The sequence below is a fragment of the Strigops habroptila genome, chromosome 8 (assembly GCF_004027225.2).
Source record: "Strigops habroptila isolate Jane chromosome 8, bStrHab1.2.pri, whole genome shotgun sequence".
NCBI lineage: Eukaryota > Metazoa > Chordata > Aves > Psittaciformes > Psittacidae > Strigops > Strigops habroptila.
Genome location: NC_044284.2, coordinates 3,578,707 through 3,599,791, shown reverse-complemented (window position 1 = coordinate 3,599,791; position 21,085 = coordinate 3,578,707). Strand labels below are relative to the sequence as shown.

At 39.9% G+C, this 21,085-nt stretch overlaps 1 protein-coding gene across 1 annotated transcript in view; it reads left to right on the top strand.

Moving 5' to 3' along the window:
* Positions 1 to 21,085, top strand: part of LOC115611913 — a 505,339-nt gene that overhangs the window by 316,417 nt on the left and 167,837 nt on the right. Inside the window, exon 9 of the mRNA XM_030495581.1 lies at positions 19,348 to 19,386. Within this exon, the coding sequence (XP_030351441.1) occupies positions 19,348 to 19,386 (39 nt within the window). The remainder of the gene's footprint in view (positions 1 to 19,347; positions 19,387 to 21,085) is intronic.

Sequence of the window (21,085 nt, the reverse complement as noted above, 5' to 3'; positions counted from 1 at the left end):
TTAAAAAGAAAGGGCACTACTGTAAAACTCCATTTAAAAAAAAGAAAGAAATTGAGATCCAACCTGTGTTCATACCTCTTCTTGGCCAATTCTGGTGGCTCCTTCTGAGAGCTGTGCCCAGCTATCACTGTCAGCACCACTTAAAGTTTGTACTCTTTGGTTAGGAAACTTTAATTAACACAGATTTTGTTCTGCTCTGCTTCGTTAGGTTGAAGTTGGGTGTACCATTGTACAACTTGTAGTACACTTCATTTACCTCGCCCTTAGCTACTAGGATGGTGTGTACCTTAGAAACCCTTAAGGGAGAAAGAAATCTGAATATAGGCTACTAGGCCAGTCCTTTAGAGGGTGCCTTTGTGGCTCTGGTCTGTTATGATGAAGCACGAGTGTGCTACTTTATTTATTGTTAATAGAGACTGAGCTATATGTTGTGTTCTTATGCTGCCATTGCCAGACTCTAGCTGGAGAGCGCTTGGGACAGTGAAATAGCACTCAGTAAAGCTGTATGGTTTCATACTGTGTCCTTCGTGGAGTATATTAGACTGTGAGCTGTGCTGACTGCTGTTTTGCTCTGAGGAAAGCTCGAGTGATTTTTTTAACTCTGAAACTGTAAGCAATTTGGTCCTTGGCTGCCTTAAAGACACAGCTTCACGACATGTGGTGTTGCAGTGATTTAGATTGGCTGCAGTGACCAGGCCAGCAGTACCCTCATTTAACTGGGAAAGAGCTTGTTACTGTCTTCTTTTAAAATTCTTCAGATCAGAAAATTATTTTCCAGCCCTTTGGTCCAGAAGAGGCGAGGCTTCTTGATTTAGCTCCTGCATCCAATAGTAGCTATTTCATTTTCAAAAGGACTGAGCCAAGTTGCATGCAAGCTTTTTTTTGCATGACAGATCTTTTTTCATGATGGTTTGATGGTATTGTAGATATTGATTACAGTTTAGTATTGTTATCTCAATAAAACTTGCTCAGGCATGGTATTTGTAGAGTAAAATAACTGAAGAGTGATCAAAGATGTAGAACTCCTGATTTCTATGTGAACTGAACTTTTGTTAGTCTTTCCTCATGTTGCTGGATGGAAAAGGCCATGGGATGGTTGTTTGCCTAATGAGGGCAGGATACAGCTGGGAGGAAGCTTGAAACTTTGTTGCAGGTCTGCAAACAATCTAGGCACATCAAATAGATGGCCACTGTTTGCCAAAAATCAGGGAAACAGGGAGATAAGGAGGATAATGAAAGAAAGAGAAAGCACTGCTCTTTAATACAGTGACCTTTTTTGAGATGTGTTATTCACACTGGTGTTTGTGTGAGTGTTGGCCCATGTTGATTTTACGATATTTAGTTGTGTGATGGCTTCTTACCAAAGCTGAGGAGGCAGCATGTGGCTGGCCTCACTCTAGGCTTGATAAGCTGTTACAGTAATGCTGTAGTTAATGGTTTCTGGAAAGTTGATGTCTATCTGCATTTAGATTTTTGGGCTAAATATTGAGCAATCACAGGTAGGTGGTGCAAATCCTGGGTGTGCCAGCCAAGCTGTAGAAAAAAGTTCATTAGGATTAATCTCTAGCAGGGTGACTAATGCAAAGAGAATGAGGTACTTTCCTCCCTGAGTCAGCAGAGATTTGACATAGCTTTCAAAGGGGTTTCACTGGAATGCAGTCGGTTGCTTTGTGCAATAGGTATGCTAGTTTATTTAATTTAGAGCCACTTGCTTTAGACCACAGAATACTATACTAAATTAAGAGAAACATATAGCAGCATACTCCACAAGTAGATTTAAAGCAAAGTATCTTACTCAGTTTGGAAGAAGTGGGATATGTTATTATCCAATGTACATTAAGAGCATTAGCAGCATATGAAAGCTGTCTTACCTCCTGCTCTGCTCTTTGAGCTTTGCCAGATTTTTATGTTTGATGAACCATATTTATGGGTGATGCATTCATTATATCCCATCTCTGTCTGGTTCTCACAGTGACTTCCACATGTAATATCAGGAAAATTAGTTGCAGACCAAGATTTCTAATGTGGTATTTGAAGGAGTAGCAAAAGAAGACTCGTTTCATTAACAAAGTCTTTCTTAGAGGGAATATTCCGGGTAATGTTTGTGTAAGACAACAGGATTTTTTCCTTGCAAGTGCTGTAGTCAGCTATTAGCAGTCAAATTCTTTGCAGTGGTATGTAATTGTCAGCTCCATAAAAAGAAAAATAAATTGCTGGTTTTATCAATAAAGCTATACAGAGCCAAATACCAACACAAAGCAAATTTCAGTATAATTTACAGTGTTGAACCATGTTGCACCGCGTTCCCAAGTAACACACTGGTATTTGTAGTTTCAGATTAAGAACTTTCTGGTTTGCCTCTGCATTTTCATCTGTATGACATGCTCCGTTCTGGCTAATTTAGCAGGCAGGGGGAGGGTATTTGGGGAGCCTCTCTAAAACTCTTAATCGTTTTTCAAAGAAAGTTAACGGAAAGGGTAGATTTTCTTGATAATCCTTTCAAAATTAAAATATAACACAAAAACACTATGTTTAAGTGACATTAAGGGTCTGTCTTAAACCACCTAAAGCTGGGAAATTCAAAGGGAATAGCTAACACTCTCTTGTAAACTGCCTTCATGTATTACAGCTGACAGTGGGGAAACAGAGGTTCAGAGAGCAGTTCAGATAATAATCTTAGGAGTTTGGATATTGCCTGAATCCCAGCAGTTGGGAGAGCAGGATAGATGTCTTTCAAAATCATTCTTTCTCATGAGAGATATGGCATTTCCTTTTCATGGTCATGCCAAACATGGCTTTTCTTTGGCTGGTTTATGCCGATTAACAGAAGAGGCTGAGTATCACTCAAGTAGTTTCCAACAAATAGAAATCTAAAATTTGAATCTGAAGCCTGGAGGATCCTGATGCCAGCCTTGCTTTCTCTCCCACCTCTAGTTAAAAGAAACCCCAACTAGCTAGAACCTCCTTTTACTCTTTTAAAGTATCAGAAGGATCCAGATTCCCCCCCTCCCCATTTTCATTTGGGGTTCAGGCTGACCTTGTTTTCATTGAAACCAGTTCACATTCTGTGTTCACACTTTATTAGCTTCATATTGCCAGTATATCAGATAAGCATTAGTTAGGCACAGCAGGAGTTGTTAGGGAAAATCTATTGTAGAACTCCCATCATTCATGTGATTTACAAATCATTCTACAATTTTATTAAAATACTCCAAATATTCTGACATATCTAGGAAAAAGGCATGGGGGGAGGTATATGTCTTAGTGCTGTTCCTTTAAGCTGAATGGCAGATTTTTCTGTAGAAAAGAGAATTTTATGTCTTGGGTTTTTTTGTTCCAAATAGGCTAAAACTGCTGTTAATTTGAGGCAGCAGAAAAACTTTTGCCTTTCAGCCACTAACACTAAGGTGAGCCCATATTTTACACAACTCTTGCAAGCAGAGCCTGCAGCCTCTGATTAACGTCCAAATCTCCTTTCCTTTTTGCTCTGAACACATTACTTTAGAATTTGCATAATTGCTTAAAGTTGCACATTTTGCTGATACTGCCCCTATTAAATGCTAGAAGAAAACACAACACAACATTGTATTACTGACAGGATTGAACCAAAAAGTGACACTTTTATGCAGTTGTGTATTTTGTGAATCAGGGTAGTGATTGGAACATATTAATGATTTCCTTGACTCCTCCTTATCCTGTTCCTCCTCTGCTCCCCCTGAACCTGTCCATGTAAACTCTGAGGATATTTAACACATTTTAAACTGTCCAGTTCGATGTAGCTCCTTGTAAAGTAATTTGGAATGATGATTCCTACTTGGTGAGACATGCTCAGATGTAAACTCACACATACACATAACAGCACATAAAGCATGAACCTGTTGAAAGGATTTCACCTTTTAAGAAATGACAGAATAATTACAGGACAACATGTCCTTCATGAGTAAAAACAACTAAGCTAAAGTGCTTTTAAGGCTGGCATGGCCTACTTCTAGCAACCTGCATGAATCATAAACTGCTAAGGGATTGATTCATACACTGAATGATAACTGTAGTCTACTATAATGTTGTATATAAATGTATGGATAATATATATGTCCACTGGACTGAATTCAGTCCTTAGTTACAGCTAGGCAATAGAACTGAGTTGGTACAGCCCAAGCCCTGACTTTGTATACAGATGTAGAAAATGTAGAGGATGAACTGTGTGCTTCCTTAATGAAGGGCAAATAGGTTATTCCATTTTCAGACGTCTTCAGAAGGGGATTGTAATAGTTGGAAGGTTGGCCTCTGGCTGAAACTTAGCGTGTTAGAAGTTCTTAGTCCTGGAATGAATGTTTCTGGTTTTAAAAAAGAAGAAAAAAAAACCAGGGAGGGTCTATCATGTAATTTTACCTGTTTGGGGGTGAAAAAAGTAAAAGTCTTGACATTAGCAGTATTAAAAGAATATATGCCTTAGCCAGAAATAAAACCAACCCCAAAACAGAAATGTCATCTGACTTTTCAAGTTACTTTTAACGTGTCTTTCTGGTGAATTGGTTCTTAAACTTCCTTGTATGTTTTTATGACCTGAAATCTTTCAGATGCTGCAGATAATCTATATGAGTGGGATGATGTGTCTTTCTCTGAACACTTCAACTGGACAGATTGCACATATGCCCTAGCATTACCAAAGGCCAGGTGAATCCTGAAGAGCTGTAAGCAAGGGTAACCGAACCTCTGAAGGTTATTGAGAGATTTAAGCTACATGCAAATTATACTTGTCGACAATACCTACTCTTTACAGGCAGGGGTGCTTCTTCTTGCACACAGTTTTAGGGCCACAGTTTCAAAGGTACACTTCATAGATTTCCCTTTGTGTACAACAAATCTTTGCCCTTTTATACACAGTGGCACATTGGTTGGTCTAGATAGCTAACATTTGCATGCATAGGCAGTAGATTCTGTCATTTATGCATGTAGATAATAGAATTTACATGCACAAAACTCATTTGGACTCGGCCTCAGAACAGATTGGGAGGACAGGTATTTAAGATTTGAGGGACAGATGCACAGTAGGGGATGGCTGGGGTAAATGATGGTTGAGTCTGGAATATTGAAATAGGGATGCTAAAGAAAGGATGAAAACAGTGCTCATCTCTGTTTGAGTCGTGCTGAAAGCAAAGAGTTTAAATACAAAGAGCATGGCAATAATGATATCAAAGGTCACCTTTCACTGTGAAGAGAACTCGAACTCGAAACATGAAATATTCTTTTCTGAAATATGTTTTTGCCCTATGGTCTCTGTCTAGTGATGGCCTTTAATCTGTCTTTCCTGAAGTTTCAACTAGAGCCTAGTACTTCATGTCACTGATACCAAGTCAGCAGAGATTGTGGACATTTAAGGGTCAGTCCTTCAATTCAGGTGAGTTTTTTAGGCCCACTGAAATAAATGCAGCAATGTCAGGTTTGTGCCAGCTGAGAAAATGTGCTTGAATATTTTGATTTGGGGTGGGGTTTTTTATTACTCCTATTTGTAGAGTATCCCTCTATTTGATCTTGATCAACCAAGAATAACAGTCAGGTTCTGAAGTTCAGGGACATCTTTTATAGTGTAAGAGGAAGTTGGTATCCAGGTCTAAATGTTGGGATCCCAACTAAACAAAGCTTGTCACCCACAGCACAGAAGAGGATATCATCTGGAATCGGACTATGAAAAGCCTTTTACATTTGTATATCACAGTGGTCACTGGGCCTAGCCCAAACCAGCTCTCTGCTTAAATCAGGTCTCACCGAAATTAAGATGAGTCCCATTGGAGTCAATAGTATCTTTTTCTGAGTCGGGAGAAAATTCTTGTGGCTCTATTTCAGTGCGTAATATCCAAGCCCCTGCAGCAATGCACTTAAACACAACTGGGTGAAATATGGAGAGAGCAGAAGTCTTAATTTCCAATTTCTTGGGTTTGTCAGATTATGTTATATAGTATCAGATTGTTCAGTGAAAGCTGAGGCCACAGGAGTCCCATTACACTTCCTGGGCTGGATTCTCAGGTGATGTAAATTGGTGTAGTGCTACCAGGGTAACTGGAACTGTGTTGGTTTCAGTAGCTCGGGATTTAGCCCACTAGGGCTGAGATAGCTATAAAACCTCCTTGTGCACTTTGAAAGTTGGACCCCATTAACGCTTCCGCAGTGCAGGGTTTTATAGTGTCTATAGGAAACCCACTTTGTCTCTGGGCCTTAAACCCACTAACTAACCAAGGTCAACTTTCTGTCGTTCTCACACCATAACTGTTAATACTAATAAGTATGGGGTTAAGTTTACTGTCTCTTAGTGTGTTCGATCTCTGGTTTTGCTTTTTAGTTTGTCGCTCTGAACTGTTTGTATCTTGAACCATTTTTACAAGTACACAAACATAAAGGAGTTATCACTAGCAGGGACTATCTCAGTGCCCTGTAGAGTATCCTGCTCTGACAATGCGTGTGTATACTTGCACTTAAGTGCTAGGTACCTATACACATACACACAAAATTTGTTAGTGCCTAGGCTGAACTCCATTACACTCATTGACTGTGCCAGTGATTCAACATTAAGAGTTGAGGTTGTTTTCCCGAACAGACAGTCATTTGAAAGTGTTTTGCAAAAATTACCTTATAAGTACATTTATTTCTGCAAGGGAAAGTGAGGTATAGAAGAATGTGCTTTTCCATTAGTATAGGGCAGCTTGTAGTTTGGTAAACACAAGGATAATATAGGAGAATCTACTTTCAGTTGCACAAACAAGTCAAAAGTTATTTGTAATCAAATAGCTTCTAGCAGTCTTCGTTTTAATATTTCATCATAATCTTTGGGGGGGAAAAACCCCATCTTCTTTCCCCCATTAATCTTTTACTTGACACATGTAAAATGAAATACACAAATGGTTCTGGATATGAGACAACATGTCTCTAAAAATATTATGTAAGTTTCAACAGTACCTTCAAGACAGTGAATGGCTTTCTGGATAGGGAGCTAAACAACCCATCTACATCTGTTTGCTTACTGAGTGTAGCTAGTGCAATGTATCTTTTTCTTCATTAAGTGTCAAATGTTTGAACTTGTCCATAGTAAGAATTAAGGGAAAGCAGAGAAATCATTAAAAGATCAAAAGAACTTCTTATTAAGGTGTGGACTGTCTAGCAAGAGTGACCACATTTGTTACCCTTACTAACTCTTAATGTAAAGTAGAATTCTGTAGATAATTGATTTGCAGTATGGCAGCCAAACTGGGAAAAGAAAATCTGGATCAGATTGGATTCGCTTTAAAAAATACCTAATTTAAATAAAAATACTGAAACCATTTTATTTTCTTGCTGCAGAATTAACTGTTTGATGTCAGGTGCTGGTGAAGGAAAGAAATGGAGTTACTATGTTGATGACTATGAACAAATACTGGTCCTGTGTTTAGAGTTCCCAGCAGATACATGAAGGAGCTGTGTTCAGAGTTCCCAGCTGAGTGCAGGTCACTGATCTGTGTGTGTCCTGCTGCACAAGCCCTGTGTCTCTGAGGCCATGTATCCTGCAGTGATGAAACACTGGCTGCAGTCTATGTGTGCACCCCTGCCAGTCCTGCTCGCTGGGAGATGTCATTGCAATGAACCTCCAGGCATTGAAATGGTCTGAGTTAAAGGAGACTGCTTTTGCTGGGGCTGGAGTGAGGTGGCTTCTCTTTTTAATCCAAACAATTCCTATGACCTGGTTGATGCTGCAGACCTGCAAAATGGAGAACGGGTACATGGGAGTGCATCATTAATTAGTCCTCTTTTCATAGACAATCTGCAAGAACACGGATTCAAAGCACCTTCCTTCTCCTGGGAGCAGGTTGTTACCAGGCACTTGGGACATTTCCTTGGGAGGCTGCAGGCTGTGGTTCAGGTTTCAGCTATGGATTAGGCTGTGAGTAGGTTTGAACTTTAGTGTCTTGGGAGAAACCAGGGAGAACAATACCAGCTTCTCACTGTGTCATACCTCAGCTCCAGTGAGTAATGCTGTATTGCTCGCATTGTCACAGCCACGTGCCTCCCCTGGTGATCCAGAATGGGTCCCTGCAGATCCGCTGGGGATCGCAACACTGGCTGCATCTGGATTTTGAGATTGTTTCAAAATACCATGGAACACATCCAGAACCCAGAGTGATGTTTTCTTTGGGGCCCCAGACCGTAGAATGTTTAATTACTGATGCCATTACTAAAAATAGCCATAGGAAAAGGCACAGTTTAATCTTTTAGAGAAATGTTTGGGGAATGGGGGTTAGTGCAACTTGTTTTAGAGCATAATTTCCCTATAGGTTAGAATCTATATAATTATAGTAAAATTGTAAAAAAGGATTGTCTGCCCTTGTATTCAGACAGTGGGCACATTGTACCCTTATTAAAGAGGCATTCCTGTTCCTAACTTATTGTATATTTTTCTTAGCCCTTTCATTTCATACGCTAATCTTCACCTAACTTGTAAAGTTTTGATTGGGTGTTTGATGCTAGTTTCAGAGGTGAGGTGTAGTTTGGATTTCTTTGCATTTCCTCAGACATAATGAACCCAAATTATAGCTAGGGAGATTTGTAAGCATATTGCAAACTGGGCAAGAATCTAAACCAGTGAACGTAAGGAAGTCCAGAAGGTACCAGATCTTGAACACAGGGTATACGGAGGGCATACTCTACATTACCTTTGATGACTCCTAACCTCTGCTGAACTTTTGAGTTTATTAGCATTACAATGACCACTAGATTTTTATTCCTCTTTTCTATTGAAGCTGAAATATTAGTCTTGGGACCCCTTTTCAAACTGACTTGCCCATCTGTACTTTAAATTACACAGCTAGTAGCAATAATTAGATTCTTACATTCCTGAATATGGATGTATATGTCAGAAGACTCAAGAATGTCAGACAGATGAATCTTCAAAATGAGGCAGCAACTGCAGGACTGGAAGGAGCCCTGGTGACCCTGTAACGTTCATCCACAGCCCTGAAAGTTTTTAGAGAACTTGGAAAATTCAAACTGCAACTGAAAAGCACAGTGTATCCCCAGGCAGCCTTAATTTGCATGATCAGCACTTACTCAGCAGAGTACCATAGGTATTGGAGACCTTGGTATATTAAATGGGTCACATTTAACTGTCCTTGAACAATTTCTCCTGTGTATTAAAACATAAACAAGCTTTTTGTCATATTCAGCATCACTGTTTCTCTTTTCTCCACACTTTCTTTGATGCAGGGTAATTTTTCTCTAGGAAACTTTAGAGGGCCACAGTGAATATGTTATGCCACTTTCCTCCCATCGTCTAGTTTCAGAATTCTGCACTTCTCTCATTTCATTTACTTTTTTTTTTTCCTGGGAGTTGGATAATTCCAACAAATTCCAGCAAAAATTAACATTTTTAAAAAGTCAGTTTTTATAGCTGAGGATTGTAGGACAGATTGCACAGTCTCTTTTAGTTTTCTAAACAGTCTGTAGACACTGACTGTTCATCTCTCGTTGTGTAAATGCACTGTCATGTAAATGCACTGCCCACTGATGGAGCTGCCTGTAGGTAAGCGAAGGTGCAAGAGACCACAGGTTTTCAGAAGCTACAGAAGGAAACTGGTTGTAGAGTTCAAATGTAAATAAAGATCGCAGGAAAAAGTTCTTTTCTCTTTGACAATAAAATCCAAACAAGTCCTTCTTGAACACCGTTTGGTGGTTTCCTGAGATGGGTTAAGTAAAAGGTTTTTCCTTTATGTTACAGGAGATACCTTTCTGCCCATTAAAACGCTCTTATTTTTTTAATAGCATCCAGGAAACCTTACTAAGAAGCAAGTGAGTGGTTTTACACCCTGAATAGTTTTGAACAGAACTCCATGAAGTCACTGTGTCCTATGCCAAAATGTAAGACATGCATTCAGTGAAGAGAAAACAGACAAAGAGAGTAGGGAAAAACATCTCTTAAGTTACTTTATACAAAGAAAGCTTTAAAAAGTGTTGGTTTTAAGCATGCTACTCGCTTTGAAGTAGTTAGCGTGCAGTTGAAACTACTGTACACCAATGTCTGAAAGAAAGGGACTGTACTTAAATGATAAATTCTATTTGCTATGCATCTCTCTTTTACAGATTTGTAGGTCCGCAGTCCTGCATATGCAAAAATTCTGTGTTTATAACACCCATTTCCAAAACCCCATATATCGTGAAAGCTTGGATGTCAAACCTGACTGTTACTGTCTGTGAAATATGGGGTGATATGTCAGCAAAAGATCCAGGTTTGTTCAGGATTATTTGGCCCATTCAGTGTGAATAGCTAAACACATTAAAAGATTCAATCCTCGGAGAACTGAACATTCCTAATACACACAGGACCGAAAGAACTCTCGAGATAAAACCTTGAGTTTGAAATAGCTTCTCTTTAAAAACTGTTCATTCTTGCTATTAACAGCCTTTTCTTTTTCCTCTTTTTCTTTTTTCTTTCAAAGAAAAGCCTTAGCAACATTCACATTCTTGAATAAAAGATTCACAGGACACTTTTACTGACAGATTGCCTTTAAGGACTCTTTTGAATACATTACCTCCACAGTGTTCCTAAATGTGACTGTCTTAAAACAGTCAAATAAGTTGGATAACTCCCCTCAATGTGTTTTCAATTGCAGATCATGGCACTTTCATCCAACAATTTTGAGGAGATAACTTTTAATTACAGTAATAAGAACCACATGGGCAGTGATTGATGCAAACCTGATGTGTTCCCTTACTTTATTAATCTTTCTAATTAGAGGCAAAAGAATGCTTTATCTGTTGAGAAGAAGAGATGAGTTGTGATGTTCTGCTGCACTTTTGTGACTTAAAAGAATTTGACTGCTTACCAGAAATGTGCATTAGCCTGAATGCAAGAGGTGAGAGGAACTTGCACAGAGTTTTCTCCTCCAGATTTGCTTACCTTCAGCTCTGTGTGGTGCCATGTATGTTGAGGTTATGATACTCTCCTATTAGTTTTACTTTAGTTCTACAAGCTTCTTATAAGTATAGTTTTCAAACTTAATGAGAGAGCAAGGAAAGAAGAGACAGTTTAACACCACCAGATGTCAGAGCCATTGCTTACCATGGGGTAGATTGTATGAGATGTTCAGAAAAGCTTATGAGATACCTTGTTCCTTATGAGATACCTTAGCTTTAGGAGTTGAGAGAGCTTAGCATGTCTTGGGTCCACTGTGGCTGTGATTTGAGGCAGTTGTAGGATGGTGTGAAAGACATGTAAACAGGATTATGTTGATTCAAACGCTAACGCTGGTCTTTGAAACAAATCCTGTCAATATTTTGTTTGAACTGGTTTAATGGATTCACTTGCCTTGAGCATACAGAAGGTTAGATTCAGTTCGCTGTGTTCCTTACCTTACAGGTAAGGCTTAGGTTTCACACATTTGCCCGGAGTTCTTTGTCTTGCAAGCACTCTGAATAGGATTAATGGCCATGGTGGAGAAACAGCACAGAGGCTTTTCCCACTTACAATTGTTGTGATTTATTCTTTTGTATTATATAGTGCCAATAGCGTACTAGGTGAGTTACTAACAAGCAAAGGCAGGGTCTCTGCTCTAGAAGGCTCATATTCTAACTAAAAATATGACATCTCAGGGCTTTATAGAGAAGCATGAAGGTAATGAAATTTCTGGACAGGAAAGGAGCAGAAAACTTATGCACATACGATGTCAAAGGCAAAGTCAGTTGTGATACCTGGATTTTGTGGTTCAGCTAAGAAACCTGTAAATTAACCTGTATCAGCACAAGAATTAGTGGAATGTCACAAAATGTTCTGCAAACTAACAAGGGAAGAGCAACATCCACTTTCAGAGAGCTGAAGTTGTGTAAGCTTCCTGCTCTGCTTTAGCAATAGCATAGAAATGACATGGATTCCAGCCAGTGTTGTGGCTTGGTAGTCTGTGCTAGCATGTGAGGATGCTGACTTTGGGCCTGATCCAAATGTCTTTGAAGTCAGTGGAAGTCTTTCAACTTCAAGAGTGAGCTGTGGAGGTGTTTTGAGGTGCTTTCTTGTGCCAGCCAATTTGGAAGTATCAGTGGGAACAGAGGAGGGGAGAAGTTCAGTTTTCTGTATCGACTGAAAGAAGGGAAAGGGAATTCAATTTTTTTTATTAGTATTATTTCTTAAGAAACATTTGCCAAAAGGTCTTTATGCCTATCACCGCAGAAGAAAATGGACTGGCTTTGGGATAAGGGATAGTAATGGAAAAAGAGGGCATTTCCTTGAGTGGTCTCACTGTGACTCTTTATTTGGGTAATAGAAGTGGGTGTGCAGCTTATCATTGATATAAATGTTTAGTCAGACACAGTCTGCTTTAAAGCCATTCCAGACAACCTTAAATAGACCCACTGGCACTCAGTGCTGTTCGAACTGTGACCTTGTCTGCAAATGAGTTCCCGCTGATTGCCTAAGTGGTGATACAGCAACAGAACTGGAAAAGTTAGGCCTACAAAAAAAATTGGGCTTGAATTACACTTATTGACTAAATGGTTGTTTTAGCCAAGGCTGTTCATCCATTCCTAGGTCCGGGCACAGTAACTCTCTAGAACCACTCTCTAATGTAACAAGAGTGGCACGAGGGAGTTGAAGTGCTCAGAAAGCCTCCATTTGTTTCAATCTGTCACACTCAGCATGAGGATGTATGGTGAAAGCATGGAGGGGATATTGCATTTTGGGATTCCTAGAAGGGTGCCCTGGCATATATTCCTACACACATGTTTGTCATATCCAAATTACTGAGCAATTGAATTTAGTAATAATGACCATGAATTAACCATCTGTCAAAGATAAGGAATGTCTACTTTAACCCTCAGGCTGCCACGCATGCCTTTATATGGTGCCCACAGCATTCCTTTGGTTGCCAAAGTGGAAGTGTGGCAGCAGACCAAAAGTTAACATGGGGAGGGAGGGGGACACATTCCCTTCCACTCTCTGAGAAATGATTATTCTTTTGCTTGTTTGTTTCAGCCAAGCTCTAACAATATCAGAGTTGTTTCTGCAGATTGTTTTGATTTTGCAAAAGAATGACTGTTTTATGCTGCACATACAGTTCAGCTTAAAAAAATCAGGATCTTTTTTAATTATCATTAATGTTACCTGAGAAGAGGTGTGCGTTGCATAGAAGGCTTGGAACTGAGAACTGTTGGATTTTGTACTTAAATTGTCCTTCACCTTCCAGTTCAATCCATCATCTAAATGAGGCAGTGTATATCTTTTAAAATGTGGTACAACTGTATCTTCAAAGCGTCCAGAGTAGTTCAGAGGTCATTTACTAAACTTACTTCCTTGCCGTGTACTTCACCCATGAAAATGAGATTGAATCCTCAACATGCAGAGCGAAGCTTATAAAGGAATAGGTGTTACAACTCATTTAGAAGCTAGCAGGCTAACTGGTGGACATGTAGGTGGTGGGGGGTTTGGTTTTGTTCCTTTTCCTGCTTGGACTGAATTTGCCTCCTTACAGCTATTTTCCAAGATCCATTCTTCCACAGATTACTAACCTCTTACATTTTTCTATAAAGACTAGGTAAAAGTTGTAATGATAGTCTTTTTCTTTTAAGTGAGCTGCTTTCCCTACCACCCCCCCCCCCCTTCTCCTGTTCAGTCCTTTCTGATGATCTTAAGTTCTCCTAACTGGTCCACTTTGACCTTATAGCTTATAGAAACATCCATATGGAAAACATCAAGATGCTTAATGACTTTCATGATTTCTTCGGGAGGGAAACAGGGAGCAGGGGAAACAGAGTTCATTCATCGTACAGTAAGCTCACTGGTCTGCATGAAGCGATCAGTCTTCTCACCTGTCTCTCACAGTAGCTGAATGTGGTCACCAGGGCTGCCTCCTTGCTGCCTGGGACTTAAGAGATGCTGATACTGAGTAGAAAGGTTCTTTATCCTTCACCACGGGTTGTGAAAAGCTGAGCAGCTAAATGGCTGCTGGTAATTTTACCAGTTTGAGGAGTTCCTGTATATCTCCTGCTTCATGCATCATCTTTGGAAGAATCATTCACTCTCTGTTTGGAATAATTTCAGGTCCTTTTTGCACAACCTGGGCTACAGGTCTGAGCATCTAGTCCAAGCAGCAGGCAGTGACTCGCAGTGCTTTCTCGTCCCATAGTGAGAGATTGTAAATGTGCTGTCATGTGCATCTTGCAGAGGCTTCTCAGTGGCTATCTCGAACTTCCCTCAGGTTCAGGTCAGACTTTCTCCATTTCCACTTGCTAAGGCTGTTTTGCTACTAATGCCTAAGGAAAAAAAAACAACCCTGAAATGGAAAGAAATACAGGCAACTCCAAAAGAAATACAGCTTTTCAGTGTCGGCTGAACTGATCACAGGGTATGGGGCATGTTTTTAAAAGACTTCTCTCATTTGTTTCCTGAAGAGTCACATTCCAGGAGTGGTTAATTTGGGCTGGACTGGATCTTATGTTTCAACAGTAGTTCATGCTAACATACAAGTATGTAGCTTTGTCCTGCAAAATATTGTACAATGCAGTCCCGTAAACAGTCTTTATCTTGCAGTTTTAGCTCCCCCCCCTGCATATCCCCCCTTGAAATGTAGGTGGTCACCCAAAGTAAACAGAATTCCTTCTACTCCTTCCACATCTGCTATGTGTTATCTGGCACTCACCTCTGACCCTGATATTCATCATAAGAATAAGAATTGCATCCTATTCAGCTGGTTGCATGCACTTTAACTCCAGTGATCACTGGCTGTTGAAATAGCATGTGCTGAGAGCAGAAATTGCTGAGACAGCATCAGGGTGTTCAAACTGGGCTGTTCCACTTTCTTGTACACTTTTGGATAATTAAACAGAGTTCTGGAGACAAGCAGCTCAGCACAGTCTACTGGGGGAAAGACTTTGGTATCATTTAGGATTATACTTCATAGCGAATGCAATGAAACAAGTTTGATACTGACTCCTAAAGAGAAGGAGGTTTGAAAGCAGACTAGTTCCCTTCCCTAGCTGCTCTATCAAATGACATGATGCATCTGTGTAGAGAAACGGTATCTCTCTGTGTGGAAGCAGTGAGTTTGAAAGTATGTTTGTGTTGCAAACAGCAGTTAGTGATCCTCCTTCTTTGGTTTAGTAACACCATCTTCCATGGCCCACTGGTATAATTGAAGGAACTAAGTAATTTTTGTTGTAAGAGTTTTAAAATCTGACCTTAAATGTGAGGATCCATATGTTCAGATGGATCAATACTGATCTGGTCTCTGTGACCCTGCTAAATGGAACGCATCTGAAATGTTCCTTATTCACAATGATGAACAGAATTACTTTTTGGACACTGTGGAGGAAGAAATAAAACTGCCAATTCGCTCGCCAAGGGGGGATCGATTAAAGATTGGGGAACTTCCCAGTTGGAACCAGAATCTTCTTTGCTTACTGTGGACTTCTCTGCTATTTACCTCTCTTCTTCCATGGCAGAGGTGTGAGCAAGGGGCCCTCTGCTAATTCCCTAGTCTTTGAACCAAGATGTCCCTATACCAGCACCATTGGGTGATCTCTGTCATCCGAGCAAAAACTATTCTTGCACAGGCACTTATGGTCATAGGGCTATCATGTGGATTCCAAGCATCTGGTAATGCTCAGTGATACATACTGATTATCAGTATGTGAATAGATTTTTTTTTCCCTTTTAAATTACAGTATGCTGCTTCACTTGCCAAGTTGGTTTCCTTGAGCATGTTTGTATTTATATTTTGCAAAATTAACAAGGGATAAAATAGGTGCTGAGGATGTAAATTATGTAGTTCTACGAGCAGAGATGTACCATGCAATGGGCAGAGAAGAAAAATGATGAAGACTAAACATGAAGAAATTAAATCCTATGTTAGGCTTTTGATTAAGGTCCTCATCTTTACTGTGTTGCCAGTGGTCACTGGTAACCTCACATGCGGAGGTGAAGGGTTTTATTGCTTGTTTGCATTTATTCAAGTATGCATGCTTGCATCTGATACATGTTCCCATTGGTTATTCTTTCTTACCAGCAGATTAAAATACGGGAGGCAGGATTCTCATCCAGGAAATATACCTGTTTGAAAAAGACTGTAAAGTGAAATGAAAGGGATCGTATGAACTTCAGTGGTATCTGAGTGGTTTCAGTCTGCACATTGTTAAAAATCATGCGTTGTCCTTTGGTGCCCTTTTCATCTTGTTTATTTGAATAAAGAAGACCAGTTAGTTTGAAAGGTAGTTCTCAGTATCAGAATTGACTTCTGATCACCCTATCACTTCACAATTCTTTAGACGTCAGGAACGCTTGAAAGTAGATGCACATGTTTGCGGGGATTTTTCTTTTCCTCCGGAGAGATTCAATTATTTATGCTAGAATTCTTCTTATTGTGAGTTATTTTTATAATTGACTCAAAGCTGTGTAGGCTGATACAGCCCCAAGTTACCTTTGTGATCTGAAAAACCCTCAAAATGGCCAAATAGAATAACTTTGTCACTTGTTTGTCATACCAGTTTTGACAATGGGTCATTCCGTAGATGTCTAAAATGATCTTTAGCCACGTTTTATGAAGCCAGAACTGTAATCCAATAACAATTTTCTGGCTAAGTGCTTCTCACTTGCCACTGGGGACTAACTGCATCACTGTTGTTGCTCTTAAAATGAGCTTAAGCTAAAAGGACACAAATTTCGTATTTCTTTGCTTATTTTCTTGAGCATAATCTAAGAAAATAATATTTTAAATAATTGCATTCTGGTTCCTGAGGGACATCAGCATAATTGCATTGAAGATACCTTTATGGGTTTTATGCATTTATTTATTAACAAAGAAGTACATTCCATCTGTAAACCAAACGGTTGGTCCAGTGGCACAAAACAATAAAGCGATGAAGCCTCTAGTTCATTAAATTGGAATAGAGGGATTGAATTACTAATTTATGTTGGTTTAAATTTCATATTATAAATTCTGGGATTCTAAGATGTGAGAGGAAAAATGTTCCCCATGATGCAGACTACCTACAGTTCCAGCCAGGAAGATTTATATAAGGCTCACTAGAGATGAGGGAAGGAGGGGTATTGAAGGCTGAGACTGGCATGGTTCATCTGGTACATTGGTGGGCATGTCACAGAAGACACAACAACAACAACAAAACCCCAAATCCTTGTTTAAACTGAGGATACTCTGGAGGGGTTACTTTTAAATATGCATAGTTTGAAATGCTGGATTCTGAAACTCCACGATGTGAAGGTCAAGTAACAGAAGAAATTAATGGTGAGAGAGATGCTTCATAAACCTTAAGTGGTTTCATTTCATTCCTATGTTATCTCTCCTGTCATCCACCCTAGTGTTTTATTTGGTGTAATCTTGTATTCAAAACTTTCAATTTGCTATTAAGCTCACTCTATGCTGATCATTTTAGTTTGATTTCTGTCTTTAACAGTCTCTGGAGTTGTCTGTAGAAGCAAATGTAAAACCCATGAGAGACAATATGTTCTCTTCAGAGTTATTCTGTTGATTGGATTCCTCCTGTTGGGACCTAGTCCTCCGATTTCAGAGGTGAAATCTTAACTGACTCTTACTACAGCTTCAAGACCGCAGGCAAGTCACCTTCCGAGAACTGCATGTGCCTCAGTGTTAAACTCTTCCGAAGTTGTGTTTGTTTCCTTCTGGAGTAGCACCAAGTGTTTCACAAAGGCTGCCCGCAGATTTTCTGAAGAAATATTAGCTAATCTTTCCCTTTCTAACATAAAATTGATCATTAATCTATGCCACCTCTATGGCAATTTGTCAGGAATGTTCAGGAATTGACAACTGATTCAATGAGTCTGAGATGATGTGATGTTTCCAGCATTTCTGTGATGGAGCCACACTTACCCTGAACTTAAACCACATCCCCCCTTCCTTTGAGCCTTCTCCTCGTCCTCTGTGGGCTTTTGTTTGGAAACCAAATAAGCACAGCAAGGTATTTTAGTTTCGTCTCTATTCAGTGCCACATCTCACCTTTTACAGGGTTTTAAGGAAGCTACTACGGTTAGTTTAATACATCTATGAAATAGCATGTGACAGGCTTGTTTCACAGTCTTTCTCAGGTGGAAGATGCAGTTATGATTGGGGCATTTGCCTGCTAGAAGTGTAGTCTCTTTGTAGAAAACTCAGTTATTTGATCTACTCATTGATGTACTTCACCATTAATTCTGATACACAAAAGAAAAGATCAAGGTTCTTCCAGGTTAAAATTTGCACTGGTTTCATGGGAAGGGATTTCAGTCTCTCCTGACCACTGGAAGTGGCCTGCTCCACCCCACCTTGGCGCTGGGTGAAGGCTATGAGCCTTCAAGCAGGTCAGCAAGAATGGAGGCACTTTCGTGAGTACCAGTTCTCTGCTCAAAGCAACGTCAACGTGGATCAGGTTCCTCAGGGCTCATCCTGTCAAGTATTGCATCTCCAGGAAGAGGGTTTGCACAATCTCTCTGGCCTACCTGTTAGTGTTTTGCTATCCTAATAGTGATTTATAACCCCCCCCCCAACAGTATTTAATTGCAGCATTCCTTGTTTCAACTTGGTGTCCATTATCTCTCACTCAGTAACTTGTGCACCACTCAGAGGAGTCTGGCACTCTCTCTCTCAGCAGTTAAAGACTACTTCAGACTGTGTTTGAGACTGGCTGCAGTTGCCCTTGTTTATATGAACCTTCTCTGTCTTGTAGAGCTTCAGAATTTTCAAGAAATGGTATTCTGCTTTTAGTAGCTCCTTAGACCTTATTTTTAGCATTTTGTTGAACCTCATCTAAAGTTGATCGAAGGGGTAAACATACTTCTGTGTAAGAATCAGGTTTTCTACTTTAAGGTCTGTAATGTGGGCACATTTGGGATCTGTAAGGTGTATAATTTGGATTTGATAATCATATTCTCAAAAGGTGGTTTATGAAGGACAGTTGTGCCTTTGCAGGTCATACTTCTGCTAGAAAACCTCATGACACTTTGAGTGCATTCTCTCACTGAAGCTGCATGTATTTCCCTTGAGGCAATGGCTGAACACCATAAACCTCAATTGTTTCCAAAGGCTCAGAGAGGCCCAGGGGTCCTGAGCTTTAGTTTATGCCCATTGTCCATACTACTTTCAAAGCTTATCTTTCTATACCTCAGTGACTCAGAGTATATAAGTGTTTGCATAATATGAGAACTGTAAATGGAAGAAAGGTGCCAATTATCAAATATGAACCAGATTTCAGGGTGATAAGACATTCACTTTTCATTACAGATCTGGCCTTGCTGTTCCTTAATCCTGCCAGGAGGATGATGCTAGGTGGCTGAACAAGGTAATCCTAAAGTAAGTTTAATTACTAACTGTTGTTTGTTTTTCTTTCTAGTATTCTCAAACGGGAGACCATCTGACATGCAGAGTACAGGTAAGTCACACAACTGATTCTGTGGCAGTTCTTTTACAAAAGTATTGAATTTATTGATGTGAAATTGACAATCTGCAGATCAGGAAAGCAAGGTCTAGGGAATACTCAAGAAGTACTAGCAAAATGACAGATTCAGAGTTGGAGAATGTAACACATAGCTGTAAGTCATTCTGATCCTGACATACCACTTCCAAGACATAAACTGTATGAGAGAAATAAGTCATTTTTCCATATCGGCTTTCTCTTGAATCTCTTCATTGAATCACAAGCTTCCAGGTCTGTGAGTCATCCTCGTGTGCCAGATAGAGTTCAACCTGTTGTTTCTTCAGCTATAGTTTTGTGTGTGAATTCCCTTCTCTCTTTTGTGGATACATATACCCCTACCTTCTCCGGTCAGCTGTCTCCTGCCATAGAGAAGTGTAAAAGCTCTTCTCTTCCTCTGCCTTCAGAACAAATAAAGTGATGGATTTACTTTGTTATTTTAAAGGGGACATTCTTCTAAGTTGGGAGTCATGAGATTAATTGAAAAGTAAATGAAAGAGCTTTTATCTGTCTTTGTGGTGTAATAGATGCTATTTTTCTGCAGTAAATTACTGAACTGTATACTTCAGAGGTGTCTGAAAAAATAAGTAGCTGATCATGTTATGAATTTGAGTTTATCTGAAGCAACGCAGGTGAGTTGACAGACAAATATGGCTTGAGATTTTTCTCTACCTCCCACTAATTTTTGGCAGCAGCATAGTATCAGATTAGGAGTATTTTACCATCAGAATAAACTACTGAAAATTTGTGCTGGACTCTCTGCTCCAAGGAGCTTCATCTACTATGGGTCAGATGCAGCCCACCTGGGAGGACACTGTTGCTAGCTGCTTATAATCATGTATATTCATCCTTCCATGAGCGTCACACGCAAACCACAGCTTCCGTTATCTTTTTCTCTTTCTTAACATCGTCCTTCTTGTCTGACCATTTTCTGATCCTCTCCATTGCTCCTTTGAAGTGGGTTTGCTCTTTTCAGCTCTGGCACAGGCATTTCTGCGTATGCAGCTCCCAGCTGCTTTCCACAGGCCTATATTCCAGATGCCTGTGAGGACCAAACAAAGCATTACTGTCTATAGGACAAAGTATATGGGAATACATCTGGAAGAAGGGAAATATCAGCTGCCTGATAACAAGGAGGCCACTGTGGGTAAAGAACTAATGTAAGGAATTGTGGCAAGAAGAGAAATAAGCTGTCACTTTTAAGGTTTTTTGGTGGTGGTGTGGTTTTTTACTTTGCTCTGACAACCTATGAGTTTTAAGCCTACTGCTGGGACATTAGTTATTTCTTGTCTGAGGTATTGTATTTAGTACTGTACTATAGTATTGTGGACAGGTTGTGAAGGGGCTAAACAATGTGGATTCAGTTTTGTAACCATGAAAGTAGGCTCTCTGCTATCCCACATATTTTGCTTAGGGATCATTTGTTCTTCAACAGTGATCTGCTGGTGACAGGGTGGAATTCGGTTTTGGCAGGTGAAGTTCAGGATGAGAGACTGTTTCTCAAGTAGACGAGATCTGCATGCCTTTGCTGTCCCTCAGGCTGCCTCTGTACTCTGGGCTGCATGCACAGTGAGAGATCCCCAAAATCTATGGGGATTCTGGGGAAGATGGGGTGTTTGTCTCCTAAACACTGACACAGAGTACATGCCAGTTATGC